Source organism: Streptopelia decaocto (genome assembly GCF_964273445.1).
Source record: "Streptopelia decaocto genome assembly, chromosome: 1".
NCBI classification, from domain to species: Eukaryota; Metazoa; Chordata; class Aves; order Columbiformes; family Columbidae; genus Streptopelia; species Streptopelia decaocto.
Window position 1 is genome coordinate 40974977 of NC_138663.1, and position 27650 is coordinate 41002626.

The window sequence follows — 27650 nt, forward strand, 5'->3', positions numbered from 1 at the left end:
TGTTTTTTCTCTGCCGGAGTAGTTTGGCAAGCCCGCTCGGGGTGCCTCGGAGCCTTTCTTGCAACGCCCAGGCGAGTGGGGTGTAGCGTTGGCAGCCAGGCATCTGGCCCTGCCTTAGCCGTGCTAGCGCAGTCCCAGGACAGGACATGTCAAGCTGCAACAGCCCCGGCGGCCCCGCTGCCCTGGACTTTCCAGAAGTCCTGAAGTCCCTGCTGGAGTACTCCCTGCCCTGGACCAACAAGATGACAGGTAGGATTGAGGGAATGCGTGCTGGGGTTTCTGGTTTGATTTCTTCCCTTCCTTAAGTTGCAAGGCGAGAAGGGGTCAGAAGATCTTGCTTGCTGCAAGTGCTCTAAGGGTGTGTTTCCTCCAAGTGTCTAAGTCAGACAGGAAGTTCTGGCACCAAGTGTGTTGTGCAGCTGGGAGGAAAAACGGCAGCAATGGATTGATTACAAAATCAGTTGAGAGTGCTGAGCTCCTGATCCTTTTAGCCTCTGTGCTCAGCTACTTCTCGGAAACCCCTCAAAGCTCTGTGCACAGAGAAGGCTTGGGCACAAACCTCCGTGCTCATGTAGGAGTGAACTGAAGGATTGTCATCCAGGTTGTCCCATGGTTAATAATGGTTGAGTTTCCCGACATTGCCTCTTCCCAGACACAGACTGTCCCAGGAACCCGGCCCTGCATGGCGCAGACTGACTCCATGCAAACTTTGTCTTTGATGCTGCTCTTGTTTATCAGTGGAAAGCTGGGGTAGGGAACACGGCACATATTATGCTTTCTTTCCAAGAGCACTTCTGTACTCCTAGGTTTTCCTGCTCTCTGTGCAGCATCCTGAAAAATCCTGAAATGGAAAGGACCAAGGAGATTATTTAGGCTGGGCTTCAGCTGTGCTGAACACTTTGCTCTTGTTGCACTGACCACTTCTCTGTTGCTGGGCATGCTCCAAGTGTCCATCACACAACTCAGGGACTCTCTGGTTTTGGATAGGTTGCCACATGCTCTTGGCAAGCTGCTTTTTGGTTGTTGTGTTTTAAGGTTCATTGCCGAGTGCTGGGGATCTGTGTAGGAAGACCTTGGCTCAACAGGCTCATGCCTGGGCATGAGTGACTTGAACTCACTGAAACAAACATGCACTGAGCTCACTCTTCTGTAGGGAGTTGCTACCAGGACACTCAGATGGCTCTGCAGTCTTGGGTGGCAGCATGATCCAGGAGGTGAGAGCAGAAAAGCCAGATGGACAATGTGGACAGGCACCCTCCTCTGGCTCTGGGGTCAACAGGAGAAAAAGCTGCTGCAGCAGCAGTAAAGCATCCATGGCAGGAAAGGCAGCTGCCTACACCTGCTAGAACACAGAAAGCCCTGTGGCACCTGCACAGCTCGCTGTGGGAAGGAGTTAAAAGGGCAAGAGTGGCTGCCAGACCTCCTAAGGGGCTCCTTTTGCCATATTGCTCCACTGCTGCCACCTGTGAGCTGGCTCTCTGCTTTGCTGAGACTTTGCCCATTAACAGGTGTGTTTACATATCACACAACATGAAGCTGTGTGTGGGGACCAGGGCATGTTTTCTGAGCTGACTGATACCCAGGCAGAAAGTGAACCTGGCTGGGAGGAGGCAGCAATGGCCAAGAGAGGCTCATGTGGTACAGAGCCTTGTCGTGGGTAAGCTGAAGTTTGGCTGCCTCTCTGGGACCTCTGGTCTCTGCAGCCAACTGGATTGAATTAATCCAAGGGAGGAGTGCTGTCAGAATTTATCTGGCAAGAGTTAGAGTGGGGGGTAGAGGGGGATCAATGATTCACAGAGGAAATAATTGAGTCTTAACTCAATGTATTTTGTGGCAGCTTTCTTCCTCAGCCCCAGGACCACCCTGCCTCACAGCATTACCTCCCATAACCCTTAGAATTGTCCTTATTAAGCCACCTCCCTCCCCAGGCCAGCATTCCCATCACAGCCCTCTTCCTACAGAGCTCAGTTGTCTCCTCCTGAGTCTCCATACCTACACACTGCTCAAATGGATTTGCTGGGTCTCAGACCTCTGTCCGTGTTCTGCCATTCAAACCTCCCAGTGGGGCTTGCTGTATGTGTCCCCCCTCCCTGTGCCTAGTGCAAGGCTGCTTCTTGCTTGCATCCCTGCTGCATGAGGGCTGGGTTGTTCTGCATCATCTGGCCCTGACAACGCTCCCAGCAGCAACGGCCAAGGCCGCTGCATTCCTCTCTTCACATCTCATTGTCCTTCTCTCTTCCTTCTTAGCTGCAGAGCAAAAGAGAAAATGTAAAAATCCAGGCAAATCTCAGCTTAACCAAGAAGGTACAGCTGATGATGCAGTGCCCGCTCTCTGCTGGCAGTTGCTTGAGCCCCTAAGCCCCAGAGGCAGTGAGAAAAAGCTCTCAGAGCAGCCTTCCTCCTTGCTGGCAAGGCAGAGCTGATGCCTGAGCAGGGTGCTGTGAGGGCAAACCCACAGGAATGCTCCCCAGGAATTCCCTTCTGCCTTTGGGCTGAGCCACTAATACTGCACAGGCTAAGCCCTCTCCAAACAAAGTCACAACCCAGTGGTGGTGCAGAATAAACCTTAGTGTGGCAGAGCTTGGGCAGAAATGTGCTGGACGAAGAACGTGGTCACTGTAAAGGGAAAAGCCCTGGAGTAAAGGCTGCTGAGTGGGTTTAAAACCTCCATTCATATGGAAGTTACCCAACAAAGCAGTTGCCATCAAGATCTGCAGGGGGGATGCATGCAGAGCCTGTTCCTTGAAAGAGCGCTATGCAGCACAACATCAGACACAGCAGCAACCTCAGAGGCCTCCAGCATCAACAACAATGGAACAAAGCGACCATGAGAGCCGTAACTGAACGGGAAGCCTGTGGCCTGCCCCACTTCAGCTACATCCCCTTGCCCTGTTCATGGAAGCTGCCCCTTCCTGGCCTCACTAGGTTGTGTTCTGTATTTGCCACCTACCACTAGATGTTTCCCAGGCAAAAGCTTCACTGTGAGCCCGCCGCCCCTTGCCAAGCTGTGTGTGCGCCGCCTGTCTCATGTGTGGTCTGACATCTGTGTTTCATTGCCCCGTGTGAAGTGGCATCTCCATTTCACACATGTGCTTTTTCCTTCTGCCAGCGGAGCTTGGCAAGGCAGGAGGAGTCTGCAGAGGGCATGCAGCAGCCCTGGAGCATGCTGGGCAGCAGAGCATGACCTGTTTCGCCTGCTTCTTGCATCTGGATTTATCAGCCTTGATAAACGACACATTAACCCGTGCTGCTTCAGCCTGCATTAACAAGGTGGCCCTTTCCCAGCTCCCTGTTGGGCAGCACACACACAGGGGTTGCATCAGGAGTCCCATCCCCATCCAATGCAAAGGTGGGTGCAGATTCCACCTCCTAGCCTATGCAAGACAAGTTGCTGGCAGATAGGGCAGCCCCCTATCTGCCCAGGTTGGATGGAGACATCTCCTGGACCTCATTGCAGAAAGGCAGAGGGGAAAAGAACCTATTGCACGTGACTTCCAATCTGTTCCTTTTCCATCAGGATTTATTAGCAAGGGTCAGGTCAAATTGTGCCTTGCCACTGAAATGAAACATCTGAGGTTTGTGGAGGGACAGATGCCTGAGCATCTACCCAGGAGGAAGAGGTCCCTTTTCTGCTGGCACTTCAGAGATCTCTGCCCTGGCACCTGTGGCCCTGTTGGATGCGGATGGAGCCATCCCAGAGAGGTTGCGTACCCTTTCCTTTTCCTGCTTGCAGTGCCATGTGGGAGGTTTGCTGTGGACGGCCCTTCTGCAGCAAGAGACGGCAACTGCTAATGGGAGAAGCCTGTGGCTGTAGCGTCTGTCACTTCTTCGAGCTTATTCGTTCTGCAGGAGAAGCTTCTCAGTATCCGCCTGTGCTCTTGGTGATGAACCTGGCAACGTTGTCTCCCTTCCTATATACGTTCAGAAGCTTAAATCCCATCATGGCATGCCTGTTGCCGGAACAGGGGAAGGGGTATGGGAATCACAAGAAGCCCCTCTCCAGCTGCTCACCCCGCCAGCCGCCGCAGTGGAGTCCTTCTCCCTGATGACATTATATAGGGCATGTGGCTGCGGCTGGCATGATGTAGGACAGAGGGAGATTAAATCCAGATCATATGGGAAAGGTGATCTCGGGATCCTAAACGAGGATATTTAAGGACCGGCTAGAGCGCTGGCACCGGCGGCGGTTCGGGCGCGGCGGGTTTCCGCCTTGTCCCCGTCGGCCGCGCCGTTATGCGACCTCCGAGCCCAGGCCCACCGCGCTGCCCGGGGCCGGGGCCGGGGCCGGGGCTGAGGCAGGAGCCCGGGCTGGCAGGGGCGGCCCCCGCGGCCGCTCAGCCGGTAACGGCCGCCTCGGGGGCTGCGGGTGAGCGCCCCGCGCGCAGGGGCGGCGCGGACCCCCCGCCCCGGAGGCGAGTGGCGGGCGCGCGCCCCGCGGCAGGCGCTGCCGCTCCACCGCCCACGCGCACACTTTCCCCCCCCCGCTCATCGGCAGCTGGCTCTGACGCAGCGCCCCGGAGGAGGTGTGGGGGGGCGGGGCACGGCATGCTAATGAGCCGCTGGACCCCGCCCCTGCACGTGCCCCGGCGGGAGGGGGTCGCGTGCCCGCGCCGGCCGGGGCGGGGAGGGGTGGGCGGGGTCTTCCCTCGCGGGGCCGCCCCCCGAGCGGAGTGGGCCAATCCGCGGGGCGGAGAGGGCGGGGTGGGGCGTGGCCGCTTGCGTGGGCGGGGCCGATGTGCTCATGAATTATGAAGCGCGCGTGAGGCGTCAGTCGTCTGCGCATGCGCTGTCGGTCTCCCTCGCGCCGTCTGCTCTTTGCTTGTCGTTGCCGGCGGGCCCTGGGAGCTGTCGCAGCTTCGCGCCGGGCGCTGCAGCCGTTGGCGACCGTTGACAGCCCGCACGCCCGCCAGCTCGCGGGGAGTATGCCCGGCCGGGCCGCGCACCAGGAGGCGGCGGCGGCGGGAGGACCAGAACCCACTGCAGCCGGGGGGAGCGCGGGGGCCGCCGCGCAGCAGGAGCAGCGGGGCCTGGCGGGCGCCTTCCCGCTGGTGCTGAAGAAGCTGATGGAGAACCCGCCGCGGGAGGCGCGCCTGGGTGAGCGCGGGAGCGCGCGGCACCTTCCAGCTTCTCCCCCCTTTTTTCTCCTCCTTGCCTCCCCCTGCCTTCCCGCCCCACGCCTCGGAGGGCGGGACCCGGTGGGTCGCGGCGGGACTGGCTGCGGTGTGCGCGGGGGGAGCACCCGCGGGAGAGGCCGCACACCCGGGCCTGGCGTCCTCCCCCGGTACGCCCTGTGTCCCTTCCCTCCGCCCCGCCGGCCGGCTGCGCCAAGCGCTGGCAGCACGGAATCGCAGGCTGTCGGGGCGGCCACCGGGCCCGTGGGCCTGGTACCAGGCCGGCTCCCCGCCTCGGGGGCGCGGGGCAGCGCTGGCTGCCCCACGGGCCGGGTCTCCCCGGCGAGCCGGCGCGACTGGAAAATTCAGCTGCTGCCGTCGACCTTTCGAGTGCTGCGGTGGGCAAACCCCAGTGCTTGGGGTACGAGGGACAAGTCAGGACGTGACGTGCTGGTTTTATTCCCTTAGCTGTCTGAAGCCTCCCCTGCCTTTAGACACTTAGTTGTGAGCAGCAATGAAGAGGTTTTGAGTCTTCCTTGACCTTAATTGCTGAGAAGTTGTATGATGACACACATAAACAGCACATCTCTTCAGATTAGGTTTGGTGATAATCCATAAGGGTATGACTGCATGCATGCTTATGCAGGCCTGTACAGTGGAGAGAACTCTCTCCCACTGATTATGCAGACAGCAACTGTGTAAATAACAATGCTGCTGGTGCTTATAGTCTTAATTGCTGATGGAACACTTTTTTTTCCCCACCTGGTAGTGTTTTTACCTTTCTGAGTATCAGTTTGATTTTTAGGAGGGCTCAGTTTTATCTGCACCACTCTAATGCCCAGTGGACTGGTGTACAATAAAATAAGTCCGTAAATTTAGGAATGTTGAGGTTGGGAATAATTTTTGGAACATCAGACAATGTCCAGGGTGGACCCCAATGCAAGCAAGGTTGGCAAGATTGTACCCAGTGAGGATCCTAGTTAAGATCCATTTACTTTTTATGTCTAGAGTTGCACAATACTGTGTAGATGTATCCATGTTGTGATCCTGGCAAATATTATTTCTCCATTCTTTTTAAAAAAAGTCAGCTTCTGATAAAGGATTTAATTATGTCGCTATGGTACAGGATGCTGCAGCACACAGAATCTTGAATCTACAACATTATGGGACTTCTTAAGATATTTCTGCACCCAATCCTTTTTAAAGGCAAAAGTGCCAGCAGGAGCAAGTTCCTGTGTGGAAACTGTAGTGATAGCTGACTGGGATATGTTGACTTTGTCTTAGTGGTGGTTTCTTGTCCAGAATCATGTGATCTAGCCTATGGAGATATAAAATTTTGAAATTAATACAATTTTGAGGTAGTGCATTTTTCTGAAATTAGAAACATGCGATACTTTTACTAGATGACCCCATTCCAGCTTGGGAAGGTGTTCAGCTTGATTCTCTAAAGCTTGCTAATGAGTACATTGCGTCTTGATTACCCTCTCCATTCATGCTGTGATGAAGTTCAGATCGTTGTCATTCTTAAAATTTCTCCATAGATTACCTTAGTCTACCCTGTATTGTTTCACTGAACACTTTGCGGAACTTGTTGCTTTCTGTTTATTTTTATCTGTGATGCTTTTCATGTTTGCATATTTGCAAGACAAAAGTTAGTCCTAATTTTACAAAAGACTTGTCAGTAGAATTATGACTCAACTGACTTCAGAGGTTCCTTGTTTATTTTCTGTTCCTTTACAGTATAGTGACACAGCCAAAATGCCAAATAATTACTAATTTACTTAATACAGTGGCGTGTTTTCAGCAAGCTTTCTGAGAAGACCCTGTGCTTTTTATCTGAAGTGCCTTTTGACAGAAATATAATTTTCTGTCCTATTCTGCGAGAAATGGTATCAACTAGCTGCAGTGTTCATTTATAGTCTCCACAAGCTACCTATGGGTTTTCCAACTGCTGTGGGTAATTTGACTACCCAGTAAGCCCGAAGGCTTTCTAATCCTCCTGAGCAACAGAGGAGGACATCCAGTTCCCACTGAATGCCGTCATCTTGTGTGCCCTACCATACACCAAGTATATCTGACTGGCCTTGCTGTAAGTTGTCGTCCTCTATGCTCTAGGGATGAAATAAAGAAAAATAATAATATTTTTATAAAAAGTCCTGTGGGCTTGGGGAAGAGAATTAATTTTCTGGAGCAGGAGGGTAGGTCTCTCCTATTAATAATGCACTGCTGCAAATTCTCCAAAGGATGGCTTAATCACCAGTTGTGTGCTGCTGTGGCAGGAGGAATGCCTCAACAAACATCACAGTAATGGGCAGCAGGAATACAGAACCCTATAACCCTGTCTTGTTCCATTGTCACAAGTGGGACTAAAGATTTATTGAGCAATCAGCCTTGTTTTATATAGTGTTTTAGTATAATTTGACAATATTTTTTGATGAACAAGGGGAACTTTGTCAAAGAAGTGTTTGTTCTTTTTGTGGCTGGGATTGCACTTGACAGTTGTGACTAAAATGTCTTTTGGTTGGTTTGGTTTTTTTGTTGTTTGTGGTTTTTTTGTGTTTTTTTTGTTTGTTTGTTTTTTGTTTTGTTTTGTTTTGTTTTTTGAGGAAAAACCAGGATGTGGAATAAAGCTCTTTCCAGGCTGCTGGTTTTGGCTAAACCAGCAGTATTTCCAACAGTTTGAGAACTGGAATACTGTCTAAATTACTTGGCATACACTAGTGACCTCTGTTAACAGCAGATGTACAGCCTAGTTAATAGGTCACAGTAGCAGAATGAGGGGGCTAAATCGGACATGAGCTATCAGCTGCAGAAGTACAGTCCAGATTTATCAGGGTGACCTTGAATCACTGCAAATGGAGCCTCTTAGGATACTGCAGCTCTGCTGTCAGGTAATACCTGTTTACACTATAAATATCTTCAGAGAATTAATGTTTCAGATCCATGTGCTGGGACAGGCAAAAACTTCCTCCTCAAGATGCAAGAAATTAATTAGTGTTTCATTAGATATTGTGCACCCAGCAGGATGTTGTGCAGCAGAAGTAAAGATTAAATGAATTGAAAGAAAGCCAGTGGGAAAAAGTCAATGCAAAAATGATCGTACAACATTTTATCTTTTTACACATCGTGTTTGAAATACATGGGCACCCAATGTGGATATTAACTTCTGCTATTTTGATTTGGTTGAGATATTGCTGTTAGAAGTGAGGAGGAAGAGAAAGAGACAGCATAGCTGAACTCAGCACTGGGGGCCCAGTGCTTGCCAGTTGCCGACTTGTGGCAAAAGGACAAAAAATTTCAGCTGGTCATCTCCTGCGAAGGAAGGATCTAATGTGGGACAGTATGAAAAGGAAGCTGGAGGGACCACAGTCTTTTCAGGTTACTGAAGTACAGCAGGATGATGGTGCACAACTAAAAGGCATTAAAAGATCTGAGAAAATCCACACACGCCAGTAGTGTAGTCTTTTTGGCATCTACCTTCTGAAAAATATTTTTAAGCCTCATGTTTAACCTGGCAGTTCAGAGGCAGCAGTGCGAAGTGGCAAGGGGGAGGGCCAAAAGCTGCAAGATGGTGTTAACCAAGCTCAGGTCCAGGAGCTACTAGTTTGAATTTAACATGTTATTTAGGTACTTGCTCTTACTCCCCAATCAGTAGCTGGTAAATATTTTCTCAGCTATTTAGTTTATAATCAGTGTCTTCTGTTATATAAAATGTTCAGAGTATGGTAGGTTAAAATGATAATTTACTCTGTATGGCAGCACTGTTCTTTAAGCCATAAAAAGCTCTTTCAGTCTCAGTTCCAACCAGCTAAGGCAACAGCGAAAGGAATGCCAGTTCTATCAGAATAGGTTTTATATAAATAGGTTTTTCTGATCTAGAGCAGAATTTCACCCCCACTCCCACTCCTGATAAAGAAAAATACTCCTTTTTCCATATTGTAGCCAGTCTAGAAAATCTTATTACCAAAGATCTGCATTTTGTTGGGCTAACCTGTGTGAATACTGGAGATCCAAACTGGTCCAGTGTATGTCCATGGAGTCCGTGTTCCATTGAACTGAATATTTGTCAGCTTCCATGGTAAAGACCCAATTTAGGATTGCTTGGGGTGCGACTGGTGATGGTTCCTTTTGACGGCAGTGCCTCCTTCAGTGCTGGCAGAACCACACGGCTACATGGACAACTGGAGCAGGAAAATGAATTTTCTTTTTTTTCTGTCAGCTTATTTTTATCTTTTAAATTATATAATTATTCCATAACTTGAATTTTCTGCTTGGATTCTGTCCCAGACAATTGTTAAGATTCAGTAGCTATGTGGAACATAGAAACAGCCATTTTTTCTGTAACGTGTGCACTGCAGCACAGTAAATGGAGAAAATCTCATCAGTCTTTTGTGACTGGAGGGTGGGGTGTGGGAGTATGCTGTATTAGACATCCCCCTAAAGAGGGAAAATTCTATGTAGGTACTCTGAGCTATCTATAGTGAAGAGCATTTGGAGCTATTGCTTTGTGTGGACATGCTGAGTCATTTCAGAAAGAAATGCTTCTGAAATACTGAACAATAGACATCTAGGTCTCTGGTGTCCCGTGGACCATTTGATGAATTTTCATGTGTAATCTGGAACACCATATTCCTTTCTTGTTTGTATCTGGATTATTCTTCTGCACCGTCTTTCTTTGTGCATAGAGTAAACTACTCTGCTTCCTCAGAGCTTTCTTAATGGCTTCCCATGTAATCCCACTTAGGGTCACTCACTTTCACTGTCTTCCAAAATGAGCCTGTGAACAACAGGCCATTTTGCAGTGACAAGGTAATTGTAAGCTAGATGCAGCATTATATCACACTTTGGTAAGTTATCACAGCAAAGATGCTGGTCTTGAAGGCTGCACAAATGTCTGTGGTCCGGCCATCGCAGGGAGTCAGATTGTTCCATGTTGAGTCACACATGAATGTTGCCTTTCAACATCTGATTTTTCAGGTCATGTCATGAGACTATAGCTTACTGTATTTCCTTTAATAGGGATTTCATTAGACTCTTAAACCTTGAGTCTCTCCTGTGTTGCAGCTTGTACAGTGACCTACTTGTATCTTTCAGATAAAGAGAAGGAGAAGATAAAGCTTGAGGAAGATGAGGCAGCAGCTGCCAGCACTATGGCAGTCTCGGCTTCCCTTATGCCACCCATTTGGGACAAAACTATTCCTTATGATGGCGAGTCGTTCCACCTGGAGTACATGGATCTGGATGAGTTCCTGCTGGAGAATGGAATTCCTTCCAGCCCTACTCACCTGGATTTGAACCAGAATCCACTCTTGCCTGTGGCTGAGCTGGAAGGAAAGGAGTCTGCCAGTGCTTCCACTGGTTCTCCTGCATCATCTTCTTCCACTGCGGTTTACCAGCAATCTGAAGCAGCCTCCAGCACAGGTAGATGGAATAATATGGGGCTCTGAGGGACCTTTGTTCTTATATTAAAAGGTGCCTCATTAGATCAAAGAGGAGACATGCTAACCTGTCAGTGTTAGCTGTGGCAGGTTAAGTAGAACAGACGTGCTCAATGCCTTAGTCCATGTGTCAATTCACGGAGGTGCTGCCTCTCCTCCTCCCCCTCCTGGAAAAAATGAGTGTCCCTGTATGCAGTCTGTTTCTCTTTTGGAATTAGAAGAGCTGAAACACCAACATGAAGTATTTGCTTTCTTGGTATTGCTAATCTAGTGAGAAACTTTACATGTTGAGAAAATAATTTCTTGGATTATTTTACAACAGATTTGATGGTTTGTGACAAGTCATTTGTACTACCTCGGTGGCTTGGTCTGCTTGGGTGAACTTATGCTAATTTAATGGACCTCAAATAATAATGCTTAATAGCAAAACAATGAAGCAATCTTTTCACGGTAGCATGTGAAATGTGAGAACAGACACTTGAAAAAGGTGTGTTAATGATGCAGTTTGATGTTCTGTGATGCTTTGAAGTGGGAATGGAGGAACAAAGAAACAAAACTATACTTAAATGGTACTAGGAAATTTCTGCTCTTTGTTTGTAGTATGGAGATCTTCTCTATTCAAGAATTTAGCAGTGCAGTTTGCCCTAGATCTGGAGTTTAAACATGATAGCCTCTAAATTTTCACAATACTATTTTATGAGCAGACTTCACAGAGAGCATTTTGCTCAGGGCTTCTCCTGTGAATCTTCACAAGAAAGGCAAAATGTGGAACTCCTTCAATAAGACATAGGGTGTGGCTTTTTTCTAGGTGGCATATGAAAAAACTTATTCATTGATGGCTACTTGAAATTGCACTGACATTTGCAATTTGTATGTATGGAGTCTGTGAACAATAGATAAATATGACAAAGTTCATATGAACACTGTCAGTGTCAGACAATCTGTTGGGACACTTGTTTCCATGTGGCAAAGTAGTAGCAAACGAATAGTTTTATTTGTAACAAATACAACTTTATTTAGTCCTTTCTGTGGAAATACAGTTGACCTTTGAAGGACTCAGGGACCCTGGGATCTTTGGGCAGGCTTGTATCTGTAAGACTGTCTATGGCACAAAACTCAGGGTGATAGAAGTTGCTCACTTCTTACTGTGGTGAAATATGCTTCTTAAGTGTACAAAGCATGCAGTTTTTGCTGAGGAAGTATTAACTCTTGTCCTGCATCTGTCTACTCATGTCTGTTAATCTGCCATACGTTCCTAGAGTTTGTATTACAAACTGGACTGTGGAGCTTCTCTCTGTACCAGCAGCTGTACAGCACCAAGCACACGTTAGGGAAATACCAAATACTATTAAATACTGCCCACAGTAGGGCAATAAATAGAGATACCCACGTTAACTTCTTAGTTAATTCTCTTTATCCTGCTGAATGTATTATGACTTTTCCTATTGTTGCCAGAGTCGCCACCACAAAATGAAAGAAATACTCCCAGCCCCATTGATCCTGATTGTGTAGAAGTTGAGGTGAATTTTAACCCTGACCCTGCTGATTTAGTGCTGTCCAGTGTGCCTGGTGGTGAGCTCTTCAATCCTCGCAAGCACAAGTTTACCGAAGAGGACCTGAAACCACAACCAATGATTAAAAAAGCCAAGAAGGTTTTTGTCCCAGATGAGCAAAAGGTAACAGATTTATTGCTGCAAACTTTTTTAGGCCCTGATCAAAGTTTGACTCTTTGCCCAAACATTTTGACATATAAAGTTAGTGTACTATACCTTTGTGATTGAGCAGAAGCACTGCCAAGAATAGAATTTGCAAGTCAATTGCTGTTCTTGTTGTTTTGCTGGTTTGGTATTAAGAGATAATTACTGGGCAGGAGCAAGTTATCATGCTGTATACAGAAATTAGAAGAACTACCAATTGACAACCTTATCAACTGCAGTTTTGAAGGCCATTGTATGTGTTTGCCCAGCATTATGTCTGATCTGACTGTAAGGAGCCCAGAAAACAGAATAAACTTCTGTGGAAGTTTATTCCCAAATTGAAACTAAATAAAGGGAGCCTTTCAGTTGGACAGCTTCTTAGTAGCTAAGTCTCTTAATCTCCCTAGTTCTCGCAATGCACTTGGTTTATCCTAAAACAAGACTTGTGTATGGATGAAATCTAACAGTACTGTGTTGCCTGCATTTTGGTGTCTGAGCCCTGCAAACCAATGGAGGAGATTCTTCAATATAGCAGTCAGTGTGAATGTCATGATACAGTAAAGTTGTCAGGTTGGAATTTTATTTTTTTTTTTCCTTTTTTGCTACAGGATGAAAAATATTGGACAAGGCGAAAGAAGAACAATGTGGCAGCAAAGCGTTCCCGTGATGCTCGGCGATTAAAGGAGAATCAGATCACAATTCGGGCAGCCTTTCTTGAGAAGGAGAATACAGCCCTGAGGACGGAGGTTGCAGAGCTGCGCAAGGAAGTGGGACGATGCAAGAACATTGTTTCTAAATACGAGACCAGATACGGACCCTTGTAAGCACACCCCTTTTCCTTGTTAGGGCTCATTGTTTTAGCCTCTTAGACTTCTCTGCCTTCTGTTGAGACTACCAGAAATAAAAGTTTGTGGAGGCTTTGCCATTTTGCATTTACACGGAAAACCCCCAAACCCTGTTTCTGTTGGCACAACTTGTTCAGGCCCTTTCCTGATCATTGTGTTGCCCGAAATCCTAGTGTCCACATTTACAACTTTGTTTTTAATACTGATAGAGCATCTTCCGATGTCATACAATAGAACAGATTCATCTGTCTGGAGGAATAGATGTGGATCCCTCCTGAGTTGACAGGGCTTTTGCTATCTGTTCTAATCTACATTTTAAGTGGAGAAAGAGCATAGGAGACTCTCCTTTCCTTTTTTTTTTTTTTTTTTTGGTCTTTTTAAACTCCCACTCTTTTCTCCCTATCCACCCTGCCACCCCTCCCAGTCAAACTGTAAAACTTAAGATAGGTACATGTTGCTGGGCAGCATCATGAAATTATTTCGTCTCCAATTCAGAGGCACTAGAAAGTACCTGTTGTGTAGAACTCTGTTCCCGTTGAAGAGGAATAGAGGAACCTTAGGACAGGAAGATGGGAAAATATTAAATTTCTTGTAAAAACTGAGATATCTCTAAGTTAATGCATAAGTGTTATGCAGACTGGAATCAGTGCAGTGTTGATTAAAATGCTGCTCAAACGTCTTGGTAGATTCTAATCCTGGATAACTTCAGAAACCAAGGAGCAGGAACAGTAGGGGATCTCTTACTTTACAGATATGGACAAAATAATTTGCTGTGGGTTTTAAGCTGTATTTCTACCACCACCACCCCTCCTTTTTTTCCTTAGAGGGACTTCCCTCTCGAACTGCTGATAAAGCAGCATGTTACAGTTAACTGAGAAGTAAGGGAGATTTAGAGAAAGAAGGCCAGCTTATTAGGCTGAACCTTGAATGTCATCTGTTCAGGAATTGCCAGTACCTTATGCTTTGGAAGAAGTTGGGTTTTTTTTAAGAAGCAAACAAGCCACTATTACTTCACTGCACCTTATGTGTTGTACAAGAGTTGAGAAAGAGTTTTGCTTTGTGAACACTGTATGGAACAAGCTACACCCACTCTAAACATGAACACTTTACCTCACTGTCTCCGGTGTAGCAGAATATCTGTTCTCTCCATGCCTGCTGGTTCTCTCTCCAGCATGTTTCCTGTTACAAAATTAGCACACAAGACGTGCTCTCTTGGAAGTAATCCATTCTCAGCACCAAGCGCTACTTCAACAGTACGTGGTGTTAAAAGAAAAAATATGTTGTATGTGATGTTGGAACCTTCTAAATGACCTGCAACTGCAAGAACCAGAAGCTTTAACAGAAGTATATGTCTAGAAGTCCTCTTAACCAGATAAACTATCTTAAGATAGTGGCTGTGTCAGAACTCGTAGGCTACAATTCCTGGGCTAATATTTAAATTAGGGAGTAAATGTGGGATAGTATATGTTTAGGCTAGTTTCCAGTTCTCCTATTAAAATATAAAAGGTATATTTAAACAGCATTTGGGTTTCTTTTCTATACTAAAGACTTCTTGCCTAGCTCGTCTTTTAAACATAATGTGGAAACTGGTATGAGTTTAGACCGATTGTGTGTTGACTTCTTAAGGAAGCAGAGAAGCAGGCTAATCCAGAAGGCTTAAAGTAAATGTATGCTTTCAACTATTGCCCCCCATGTTGTGCTCTTAATTTGACTAGAGTGGCTCTTGTTGCAGTGTTGGTCTAATTTATTTCAAACATACTAAAAATTGTCACCCATTCAGCAGGGATTTTTCTTTCACAGGGTGGTATGTGGTGGTGATGGTGGGAAGTATGTTATAAATAAATTGTCACACTTAACGCTTTGCTTTGTTTAAAGTGACTTATCTGATTCCGAGTGATGCAACTTTAAAGACTTTTAAAAACAAAGAAACTAAAAAGCACACATGAATCGCCAGTCTTCAGAGTGAGCAGTGAATTCTATGAGGTGTCCCAACACAAACAACTGACGATGACCCTGCCTGCCTGCTTGCCTGCAAGTACCCCATCTGAACTACCCAGGGCTGGGCATGATGAAAAGTGCAAAGTCTCCTTAATTCTGTATATGGCTTTCTTATCTGTCTTTCTCACTGTAACTATGAACTACAATAAGCTTACTTATTGGGGTTTTGTCAAGACACTCAAAGTTCATGTCTCAAAGTCTGTTGACAGCCTGTGTGAATAGTAACTCTTTGTTCTGGCACTTGAGTGGAAGAAAATAGGGAGTTTTAAATAAAAGTGTCTGTATATATTAAGAACTTCTATATTTTAAGATGCTTCTCCCTGCAGTCGAATGAATTTTCTTTAATACAGCAGCTCCCTTTTGGTACAGTGTAGCATCATGTGGAGTTCTGTGAGTGCAGAATTAAGATGCTAGGAAAGCAGCAGCCTGTGATGTGAGGCTTCCAGTGCAGAAAAGTACAGCAGATGTATTGAAACAATCCAGAAAGCACCACAGTGTGCCATACAAAGAGTAGTAATAAACCTCTATCAAATGACCCATGTAATAGTAGAACACTTGGGTTACTTTCTTGCTCCACAGCTACCTGCCTTTTCTTTTGTTTCTTTTATGAGACTTGCTTGCTTTTATGGGGTCTTGCTGAAACAAGATCTATTCTTCTGTTAACAATTTAGCAATCATGGGAAAGGTGCTAGTCTGAGCTGCTGATTCCCATGTCTTTTGGTGGTCTGAAACTGCCAAGTGAGTATTAGCTCCAGCAAAACAATGGCTATTAGCTGCCATGTTACAATTTTCTGTCTCTTGACTACATGAGAACTGCAGTGGTGAAGGAGATCTCAGTTCATCTGTTCTATAAAACTGAAACAGCCAATGATTTCCCACAGTTACAGCAGACAGCTTAGGTATCAAGACCCTTCTGCTGGTGTGGAGAACACCTGGAAGCTTGGGCGGGTTGTGGGGATGTTTATTGTGTGTAGAAGATGGAGGAATCAGAAGTTCCTTTGTAGGAGTTTCATTATCGTAACAATCTACTGTTACATTAGGGAAGCTTAAGAACTAAATTTATGTGGGAAGAAAAAGAGTACTTAATTTCTGGGAAAGGAGTACAGTGCCATGCTTGTAGCCAAAATGGAGCTCGTAAGACAGGGGTGTATTAATGCCTGGAGATCGATAAACAGCATAGACCTAAAGAAAAATAATCTTGAAAGCCTTCAGAAGCACAAGTGCTAAAATGACAAGGCACAACTAGTTACCAGTAAAGCTCAACGCTATCATGTTGAACAAGTATTTTGACTTTTCATTTACCCAAGAGATTCCACTTCTCTTTTCAGAGCAGAAAGGCAAAGAGAAAAAGGAGCAAAGCAGCAGCTAATGCTGTAAACTTCGTTAAAAAAAAAAAACCCTCAAACCCTAGAATTTGTAACCAATTATTTTAAGAAGTCACCTTTGTAAAGACCATATACATTAAATGCAGTTCTTTGCCTATTATTTTTAATGGACCATGTTCTAAGGTCAAGAAAGTGCGCTTTTTTTTTTTTCCTGATTACGAAAGTATACTTATGAGTGTACTATAATTTGGGATTTTGAAACTCTAAGATAATCTTGGGGTATTCTCTTCAAATAGTTTAGCTGAAACGTTGCTGAAATGTCAGCATATATCTCTATCTGTATCAAGTATTGCTGATTTAGACTGATATTTTTGGTATGTACTGTTTTTTGTTGTTGTATTTTGGTGACAAAGGTTGAACCGTAGATTAAAATAAAGCAGCAACCCAAACCAAAACCACAGCCCTGACAGCATGTACATGTAGCAGCTCTGCATTTACCATTTCTGAATTTTCAGCTAGCTTTGAGTGGCTGTTCTTGAAAGCCATGCTTCCTGATAAATCACAAAGGTATTGCAACTGGGCAAGAAGTTGCTAGTTCTTCATATGGGTCTTGCTGTCTTACTGCTTTAGGAATATGTTTTAAGTCCTTACATATTTTATACATGATTTGGTGTTGGAAGTATGTCACACTATTTTAACAGCAAAATAGTCAGGGAGATTAGTATGTGCAATTCTATTAGCTTTTTCTTTTGTATTAAAAGTTTATATGATAGAAACTAACAGTGCATGGTCATTTGATCTTTCTTTCCAAGAAGACTGTTAGCAAACTCTTGTGCTTCCCTGTAGGGCAGTGTGAATTTGCACATTTTGTGATTTCATGTGTCTAACAGGTTGCAAAACTGGAAATCTGCACTTTAGGGTGAGTGCAGCTTAATTTTTGTAGTTGGAGATTTTTTATTTTTTTTTTTAATTGAGAAGCAACATTTTTAAAGATGAGAAGGTAGTGACTATTTAAAGGAGTGTAGGTATTGCCGGACAAAAAATTATGTGCAATACTGAATTGCTTTCTCAGTTTTTGCAGTCTCAGGAGGTTAAGCTTACTGCTTCAGAGCTCTCTGCTTCTCTCAGAAAGATTAACTATATAATCTTGTTTTTTTTTGACAATCCCATCCATGAGCAATCACTTGGGTACATTTTCATAGTGGTCATAAGAAGACCAGTATTCTTTTAGCTCAGTTTGAACATTTTTAATGTTGAATTGACAGTGTTAAGAGTCTGAAGTTCTCTAGCCATGGAACATGCTCTGTAGAGGCCCTAAGTGTGCCTGATGCCAACATACCCCATTCCAGCCATAAAGGGACCATCTCCAAGGGGAGAGAATAAAGGGAGTGCACCTTTCAGTGTCACCTCAGGGATTGGCAGTAAAAGGAGCAGGTTTTGACGCAGCTGTATGTTCATTAGGAAATGGATTGACACCAAAAGGCCGTTTCACAGTACTAGCTTTGAAAATACATTAACTGTTGATGAGGTTTGTGGGCAATGAGTGTTGTCTTATTCTACAGAAGGAACATACTATGAATAAATGATGCGCAACGTTTAATACAGTACTGCTTTCATACATGGTCTCCTAATTTACACATAATTGTATCTCCTTATAATAATGCAGTTTTGTATTTAGAAATTCCCTGGAAGCTTAATCTTTCACCTGTTGCCAAGATCTGCTCCCACTGAAACTAGAAACAAAGATCTCATTAACTCCCACAGGAAAAAGTCTTTAGTTTCAGATGGTTATTGTAAAGTTTTAGCAAGCACTGGAGCCGTGGGTGTCTTTGCTTTACTCTGGAGCATTCTGTGCTGGGATCGGATGGATATGTCTCAGATTGCAGATGTAGTGTTGATAGATGGGGCCTATCACTTGTTTATTTACACAGTTAGTGATAGTTTTGATATTCAGATAATCTGAATTGTGGTTGAGGTTTGCAGTTGGTTGGTTTTGAGTGTTGGTTTTGTTTGTTGTTGTTTTGTTTTTGTTTTTCCTCCTGCGTGGACAGGTTGAAAATGTAGTGCACTATAAATTTGTGTTGGGAGAAATTTAGAGAGGTTAAATATGGCTTTTTGCAGCTCTTTGAGTAACATTTGATGTTTTTCTGACAATTTTCCATGTCACTGCTGTGCTGTTTGAAAGCTCAAGGTGTTCTAGCTGTAGAAATCACTTTTCAATCTTATCTGCAGGACTGCTACTAATTGTACCAAATTAATTTCAAGTTGAGAGGTGCAGTGGAAGGCCAGCAGCTTTGGGAATACTGTAATAAAACCACTTGTGTGGAAAAACATTTTTGTGTAGACAGCAGAAATAATGGACTCACACAGAAGAGAGTATCGCTGCTTCAGCCTCATGAGCCTCTTCAGCATAACAGGGCTTTGTTCCTTGTGGTCAGACGCCTTCATTTTTAGTGAGAGTGGAGGTATTGCACACCTTTGTAAAATCCAGATAGGCTCTTGTCCGCCTTTATGGTTTTAGCGGCTAAGCACAAGATGAGAAATGCAAATTTGTCTTAATGCATGAATCTCATATTTCTGGCAACCTGCATCAAAATTACCTGTTAATGCTGGTGTTCTGCCTTTGCAGCACAACAAGACACTTACTGGCTTTCTAGATTTTCAGATAATGACTCTGACCTGTGCCACTGTAACATGATGTGGCAGATGCATTCGACCCCCCTCACGGAAGATAGATAAACTCTCAATGAAAGACTGGGAAAAAGGTAGAAAGAATAGCTTTAACTAAACTTCGGTGGAGATGCTAACATAATGCTAATTAGGAAATTATGATGATATCGTCCATGATGATACAGACTTGTCATACAGAATGTAATTTGCTAGTTTGATAGTGTGCTATCCCCTACTGAGTCAATTTTGGAAGGTACTTCAAGCAGCTAAAGGAGAAGGGAAATCCTTTGAGGAATCATAGAATCATAGAATGCTAGGGATTGGAAGGCACCTCGAAAGATCATCTAGTCCAATCCCCCTGCCGGAGCAGGAACACCTAGATGAGGTTACACAAGAACGTGTCCAGGCGGGTTTTGAATGTCTCCAGAGAAGGAGACTCCACAACTTCCCTGGGCAGCCTGTTCCAGTGCTCTGTTACCCTCACTGAGAAGTTTCTTCTCAGGTTTAAGTGGAACCTCTTATGTTCCAGCTTAAACCCATTACCCCTTGTCCTACCATTGTTTGTCACTGAGAAGAGCCTGGCTCCATCATCGTGACACTCACCCTTTGTATATTTGTCAACATTAATAAGGTCACCCCCTAGTCTCTTCCAAACTAAAGAGCCCCAGCTCCCTCAGCCTTTCCTCATAAGGGAGATGCTCCACTCCCTTAATCATTTTAATTGCCCGGCACTGGACTCTCTCCAGCAGTTCCCTGTCCTTCTTGAACTGAGGGGCCCAGAACTGGACACAATATTCCAGGTGTGGTCTCACCAGGGCAGAGTAGGAAGATACATCTATAGATAAACCTATAGATACTTAGCAAGGAGAGTAAAGAATGAAAGCAGAAAGAGTAACACAAGAGTCTGACCTGAGCCAGATTGTTAAAACTGAAGCCTCACTGCTTGCAATTTTAGGACAATTTGGATCCCCTCAGTTTAGCATCAGACAGAAGAAATTTACTTGTTTAGGTTTTGGGAATCTGCTTTTCCTGATCTAATTTCTGCAGTTCAGAAGAGAGTGAAAGGAATATACAGATAGGGAGGAGAGTTGCTGCAGAAAGGCGTGAAAAAATAGCTGTTGCTTTAACCAAGTGCGCTGTTACACTGTGACTTGACCTGCCGATGTGAACTGACAGTGCTGTGTCGTGAGGAAATTCCTGTCTGAGGCCCCGGTATTTTAAGGCCTCAATTCTGCTGTCATTTCTGCATGGGATGAGTCCTGTGTCTGTAGAGAACCATGTGGACTTCACAGGAGCTGTTCTTGAATGTGAAGCTCTGCCTGGGCAGTCAGCTGCAGAATTGTGTCCTTAACACACCATCAGTTATAGTTACAAGGCTGTTGATACTAAGTGTAATTTGGGTGCCTGTTACATAGCCAAAACCCTTGTTAATGTCATTTTCCCAACTGAGGCATGAGCAGAAGCCTTTTGCTGTACATTATCTGTAAAAAAAAAAAAAAAAAAAAAAAAAAGTACTTCACATATGTCTAGTAAATTAAGGCATGTGATTTTGGTCTGTGGGTCTCAACAAACTTTGCTCGTGTACCTGCCTGAATGTTTTCTTAGATCTGCAGCTGTGTCTTGGTGAGAAGGTTTGGTGGGATTTGTTTTCCTGAGGGGGCACAACAGCAGCTTTCAGCTGTCACGCCGCGGGCGACTGCTTGCTACTGGCCAGGATCATGGATGGATGCATCCTCTGCACTTTTATGTGAAGTTGTCTGAAATATGGTGATTAACATGATTATTGGAATACTGTATTTTGTATAACTTAGAATATGTAAATACACTTTTAAAACTAATCTGTTCTATGAATTAATAAATAAGTGCTTCCATTGTAATATCTGAATATTGTTAATGCTTCATGTAGCTTGATTTGAGGTTATTTTTTTCCTAGAGAACTACAGAAATCAAAACAAAGATTGATGTTGTGGAATTCTAGTCTAGTTGTGATGCTTTCTATCAGCAAAAAATGTTTTTAAAAATATTAATGAGCTACTTAAGCAGAGAAACTGAGAATTTGAGGGAATTGATTCTCTTCCAGTCTTTCTTGAACAGTTGTCACTGATTACATTCATAATTTTCCTCTTCCCATCCCATTAGCTGGACAGTTGATTTATCGTTTCTGAGTAGCATTCAGAAAGTGCTGATATTAATTGTAAAGCTTAGCGATTGAGGAAAACTAAAGGGGTTGTGGGTTTGTGTTTTGTTTGTTTTTAATTATTTTTTAACCCCTCTTTTGGCTCAAACAGATCTCTCTCCACCCCTCAGCCAGAGTTCAGCAAGTTGAACAAGTTGCAATGAAACAGAGTTGACTGTTACTGAAACTCAGGTGTAGTCAGTCTCTAGATAGTCTACATCTTAATTAGTTCTATTACGTACATAGATGACACAAGTATCCTGTTGTGTGGAGAGAAAGTGATTAGTGACTCCAGTGACATGGGTACATATTCACTGGATGCTGCATGGTTGCAACTTTCATCAGCTTTCATGACCTTTTCTATCGTGTTAAAAAACAAAACAAACAAAACAGTGGAGTGACAATGAGCAGTCTGCTAGGAAATATGAACTCTTGGGTTTTGAAGAGGAGGTGAGATGGATCCATCAGCCTTCAGCGAAAGAGATGAGCCTGTGATGACACTTTCTCTAGTCATAGCATAACTTTTGTCTCTAGTGCTGTGCTGGAGCAGCCACCTGTCTGGTAACAGCTGCATCTGCATTGTTCCATAAATGACAAAGCCACAACATTTTTTGTAGTGGGCAGAGATGGTGGCTTATTTTATTTTATTTTATTTTATTTTATTTTATTTTATTTTATTTTATTTTATTTTATTTTATTTTATTTTATTTTATTTTATTTTATTTTATTTTATTTTATTTTATTTATTTCTTTTTTCTTTTTTTCCTCCTCTCTCATCTCTAGGCTGTGAAACAGCTGAGCATATGTGCAAGTTATTCAGAAAACTCTGTTCCTTTAAAGCTTTTTCAGAGACATACGGTTTTTAACTAAATAGTTTGAGGGAACTCCTATCTGCTATATTTGGCCTGAAATTCTGTTGCTTCTTGGATAAAAGTATTTTTTTTACTTCAGGTGTGACACTGATCTGTCCTATTCATTCAGTGGGATGGATGATAAATCTGCACAGTATTCATGTAAGATATAAATCTGATCTTAGTTTTATTGCATGTTAAGTTGTTTAATCTCTTGGATGGCTACTCCTTGAGGTTGTCTATGATTCCTGTAACTGTAGCTGCTTTTTGAAGCAGTCCGTCGAGTGCATTTGAGATCATCCTGACTGAAAGCTTCTATAGAAATGAAAGAGATAATAAAGATTTTAAAGTGGCTGGCTAAAACTGTATTGCCATAAATGGTTTTAATTTATATATATTAATCTTTTGTCCCAAACTGCTTATTTTGTACATAAACCTACACACTCCTGGCAGCTGATGGGTGAAAATAAAGGTGCTTAAACAGCAGTCTAATGAGGAAAGGGCATTTCACTGTTGCAGAGTTGGTATTATTTTATATTTCCATTTATTAGACTTTTTAAAATGTATAAACCACAGATTTGAATTCTCAAAGTCTTCAGCTTGGATTTTGTGAGTAATTTAAATCCTCTCACCTATCTGCTCGTAACTGGTTTTTAAGAAAAAGAAAAGCTTTTGTTTAAAATGTAAAATTTTGACTGTATTAAGTTCTGTTAGTACCCTTCCTTTTTAAGAAATAAAATGTATATTCCACTATGCTGAGATCCAGTAATTTTGTTCTCTAGGTAGCATCCTGTGTGCTGTACACCTCAACTGCCAGCATTACACCTGCAATTTGCGCTGAAGTTGGTAGGCACTAAAGCAGCTGATCACCTTTCAGGATTAGGTTCTTGCTGTCTATTTCCCATGTGCTAACTATCAGGTATGCTGGTAACAGGTGTACAATTCCACATTTTTATTGTCTGGATTAAATGATTTCAAAAACTTTACAAGGTTTTGCATTTGTCCTGTTTTGACTCTAGGTTGAGCTCTTTCAAGTAGAGAAATCCTGAGAACTAGTAGTCAGCCACAGACACTTGGACCGTGCTTTATCTGTTACTTTGGGGCTAACAACCACCAAAATAAACAGAATTTAGTTTTCTCTCTTCCATGGGAAGAAGCAGAGTCTAGAGTAAGTTAGTTTTGGCCATGAGGACACCTTCCTCCATTTCTTCCCAATTTTTGACCTCAACCTTGATTGTTTGATTTGGGATTTGTTGTTGTAGTGGGGATTTTGTTTGTTGTTTGTGGGTTTTTGGTTTTGTTTGTTTGTGGTTTGTTTTCCAGGGCTGGTATGTGAAGATCAACCTGTTAAGAAATGTATGTATTCTATACATTCACTGCTTCTGACCAGAAAGGACAGCTTCCAGAAAAGGATGTATTCACCTTCCTTTGCCTCTTGCAGTCTCTGATATTTCTACCTGAGATGCATGCTCACAAGGAGAATGAGATTTCAGGTATTTTAGTTTATCTGGAATATTTTAGCTTCTCCGGAAACAGCACTAAGGTAGAGTTGGTTGGTCCTTTGCTTTGCTAAAAGGTATCTTGTATGTTAAGTGATGGGAGGTAGAAGGAAATAAAGTTCTAAACAGGAGGAAAGGGGGAAGACAGGCTTTCTGATCCAATTGTGCAGGTAGGGCTTTCATCTACACAGGCACTAAATGGCCGTTTCCTGGCATTTGAGGAAGAGGTATCTAGTCCAGGTGTTAGAAGGTCTGTGGAGACTGGATTGGCATCTGACGTGCTCGTTCAGCAGTGTAATTTTGAAATGCATGTATGAAGATTACTACCTACAACCTACCATACCAGATTAGGAAAGAAATTCATATGGTTTTGCAGAAGGAAGAAATTGCGTCAATTAGTTTTTTTTTTTTTTCACTGGCTGCCTTCTAGAGCCATGACATGATTGTGATCTAGGCAATTTATGTATAAAAGCTAAAACCTGACCTATTTAGAGGGAGGCCAATGACTTGAGAGGCCCAAACAAGGAGTTGCAGTACAAAGTGAGTGGATACAATGATGTGGTCGATGTACCTCCTTGTGTTATGCAGCCTTCATGTGGAAGTGGTGGAGGATATTTGGTGTCTTTCTCCTGTTGTGATGGCAGCTTGCAGCAGCACAGATGTTTATTATACAGTGCTGCCTTTTCAGGCAGATTGTATGTTCTCTTGGGTGGGTGGGGAACGAGTTTATAAATGTGCTAACTCTGCACATTATGTTGCTAGTTTCCTTCAGGAAATTCTATTTGCAGCCATTAGTGATCTGAAAGATGGCAATGGAAAAAATGGCAACATCTTACTCAGTCTCCTTCCTGTTGTGTGTTGGGGGATCTGCTGACCGCAGGACTTCAAATGTATTTGTACTCATTTTTTCTTGTCCTGCCTACAGCAGATTCGCAAAGGAGTGGGGAAAGGATCTAGCTCCTGTTTGGTTTGTAGTGCTCTTTTGTGGCAGCTGGAATGCTTTGGTTGAGAAATGTGCAAGAGCTGCACCCACCAAGTTCTTCTGGGTTTTTACTTGTTGTTGGTTGTGGTTGTTGGCTAGACACGGGCATTAAGAAAATAATTGAGTAGCCTTATGTGGCTTTCAAATGATAGAATTCTGTTAGAGCTGGGGAGACTGTTGGGCTTTGAGAGGCTAAATCTGTGAGGTGACCATGCTGCAAAAGTGGTTTCAAATTCCACTTGCCCGTGAATTCTTCTTTGGGCATCCCATGGCATCGTAGCCCTGTGTGGCTGTTCAAGCAAGATGGAATGGAGGCGGCTGAAGAGCAGGCAAAAAATACCTTCTTTGCTGAGGTGCAAAGCTGGGAGGCAGCCTGTGGAGTGCCTGGGGAAGCAGCGAGACCTGCAACAGTGTGGGAGTCCCAGCTCATGAAGGTGGGTGAAATGTTGTGGGAGATCATCCTGTGTGTATCCCAGACCCACCAGCCAGCACAGCCTCTGCCTGCAGTGTGACACTGGAACGCCTCTCCTGCCCTGGAATGGCGGACACACACAGGGACTAGAGGTGCAGTTGTGTAGAGACCTTGGAGTAAGAGGCTGTTCTGCTGACCTGCCCCAGAGGTCCAGCCTGTGATGCTGGGAAGAGAGGTGGGAAAGGAGATCAGTGCTCTGATCTCCATGCGAGATCTGAACAGGCTTCTGAGGAGTGAGAGGGCAGTGGAAGGAAACTAGGAGCAAACTGACCGTGAGGGAATCAAGCCAGAAGTGAGTGGTTTAGATAATTGCAAAAGGGCAACATGGCACCAGCCTTCCTCCCTTTGGAGAGGAGGAGGCAGAAGAGGCTGGGCTGGGAGGTAGGCAGGCAGAGTAGAGAGGAAGGGTGCCAGCAGTATTTCAGACATGGCTAGAGGGTGAGTTCAAGTACCTTTTCCTCCTTCTGCTTGATCACAAGTTTATGGTCCAATGTGGCTCTTGAAATGCTTTAATCCTGAAATCTGCTTCCAGCTGAGAGCAGGCTCACCACCTCAGCAAGCCTTTGAGCCAGATCCGTGTGTATGTTCCACAACACATGACTTCCAAGCAGCTTCACCACAAGGAAATCTTGCTACTCTTTACACTACCAAGGCCTGCTGACCCCAAGTGCCTCCCAAGAAGAGATGGATATCATGTTGTGTTGTGCCACCATTTGCAGGGAGAGATGGCCCCATAATTGGGCAGAAAGCCGGTCTCCACCAGAGCCTGGACCTTGGGAGAGCTACTGGGTGCTGCTGCCTGGGAGAGGAGGGATCTCTACAGCGCCCAGCAGCACGTCTGAGGCACCAGCCCGTGCCACGGGCTGGACCTCCCCAGTGGCTGTGGAGAAGACGGCTGGCTGGGTGCTTGATTGAACAGTGCTGCGATAGGGTTGGGTTTTTGCAGTCCTTACATTTTTGAAGGAAAACTTGTTTTGCTGCTTTTGAGTCCTGGTGGGATCAAACTAACCACAGACACAGTGAAACGCTGCAGGTTCTGGGGAACAGCTCCCCTGCCCGTGCTGCCATGGCATGGTTGTTTTCTTGCTGCAGCTCATGGAGGGGCTCCTTGCTCCCCCTTGCCCAGAGCCGCTGAAGGCTTCAGGGTACAGACTAGGCTGCTCATCGGGAAGGGTTTGTTCCAAACTCTTTGTGTTCCCCTCCCCAGTTAATCCTGGACTCAACACCTGCACCTCCCTGCAGAGGAACATGTGGTGGCTCACAAGTGGGATGCTGCCGGTGCCCCCCCAGCATGGCCCAGCTTGGCTCTGGTGGAAGGCAGCAGGAAGACCTGGCACAGGCAGCACCGCGCTGTCGGTGCAGCCTCAGCGCCGCTTTTCCCCGCCCGGCCAGCGGCCGCCGAGCGAGCACCGCTCCCGCCGCCCCGGGCCGCCACCGCGGAGCCCCAAATGGCGGCAGGGCCGCGCCATCCAGCGGCCGCCGCCAGGTGTCGCTGCGGCAGCGTGCACCTCACCGGCCAGGCCGGGCCTGGGGCGGCGAGGCGGCGCCCGCGGGCTTCGGCGGCCCCGGGCGGGCCCGGCAGCGCTCCCGCGGCCCCGGGAACCGGCACACCTCCTCCGGCCCGGCGCCAGGCACGGCGCCCTCTGGTCCCTGCGGCCCTACAGCAAACCAGGCAGCCTGTGCGGTGGGGGAGGACAGGGAGGATCAGCTGAGGGGCTTGGGGGATACGGGCATGGGCTGGGAGCGACCTCAGGTGAGAGGCTGGAACTCCGGCTGCCCTCTCACCACTGTGCTCTCCACAGCCTCCTGGACTGACCCCACCACAGCCCTTGTCAAGGTTCCCACTGCAGGCTGGACATGAGGAAGAAATTTTTTTACAAATGAGGATGGTGAAACACAGGCACAGGTTGTCCAGAGGGGTGGTAGATGCCCCATCCCTGGAGACATTCAAGGCCAGGCTGGATGGGGCTCTGAGCAACCTGGTCTAGTTGAAGATGTTGGACTAGATGACCTTTGGAGATCCAACCCAAACTATCCTATGATTCAGAACAGCTCTGCCCAGCTGCCCCGGCACTGAGAAGGACTCGGAGGAGGCAAAAAGAGCTGGTGCCCTGGTCACAAGCCTCAGGACCCTGTCAGGGTAACGTGGGCTCCATGCCACATAGAAACATAGGCCTGGGACTTTGACTCTTGTCCTTCGGACTTGTACACACTGTAGTGTAGTGCCCAAGTCCAGACATGCAGGGACCATGCAGGGAATGTCCTGACCACCTCAGCCTGAAAGCACCCTTCACTGCCTGCGTTGAAGCTCCATAGAAGCCTGAAGCCACTAACACAGCAGAGGGAGCAAGTGGCAGGGAGCAAAGGTGTCTCTAGTGTCCCCAAGCTCCTGCAACAGGGAAAAAGCAGCCAAGGAGTCCCACAAGGGCACTGCTTTCTGCAATGAACAACAGCTCCAGCTCCCCAGGTCGCCCAGCACACCAAGCTCCGGGGAAATGCCTTCTTGGCCCTAGAGATGCCGTTGCCCTGAGCCTGTGAGCAAGGCAAACCAACACACCCCAAGCATGACTAAGAGCAGCAGGAGTG

At 45.4% G+C, this 27650-nt stretch overlaps 1 protein-coding gene across 2 annotated transcripts; it reads left to right on the forward strand.

Annotated features, from left to right (window-relative positions):
- TEF (TEF transcription factor, PAR bZIP family member) lies at nucleotides 1-22866 on the forward strand. Of its 2 annotated transcripts, none has more exons than XM_082069305.1 (5): nucleotides 1-249; nucleotides 10206-10532; nucleotides 12005-12225; nucleotides 12855-13066; nucleotides 14967-22866. In XM_082069305.1, exons 1-5 carry the CDS (start codon nucleotides 147-149, stop codon nucleotides 14986-14988), a joined length of 885 nt encoding a protein of 294 aa, XP_081925431.1. In that variant the 5' UTR covers nucleotides 1-146; the 3' UTR covers nucleotides 14989-22866. The 2 variants fall into 2 exon arrangements, with proteins under 2 accessions (XP_081925431.1, XP_081925430.1); XM_082069304.1 differs by lacking the exon at nucleotides 1-249 and adding an exon at nucleotides 4797-5094.
- Nucleotides 22867-27650: the final 4784 nt, after the last annotated feature.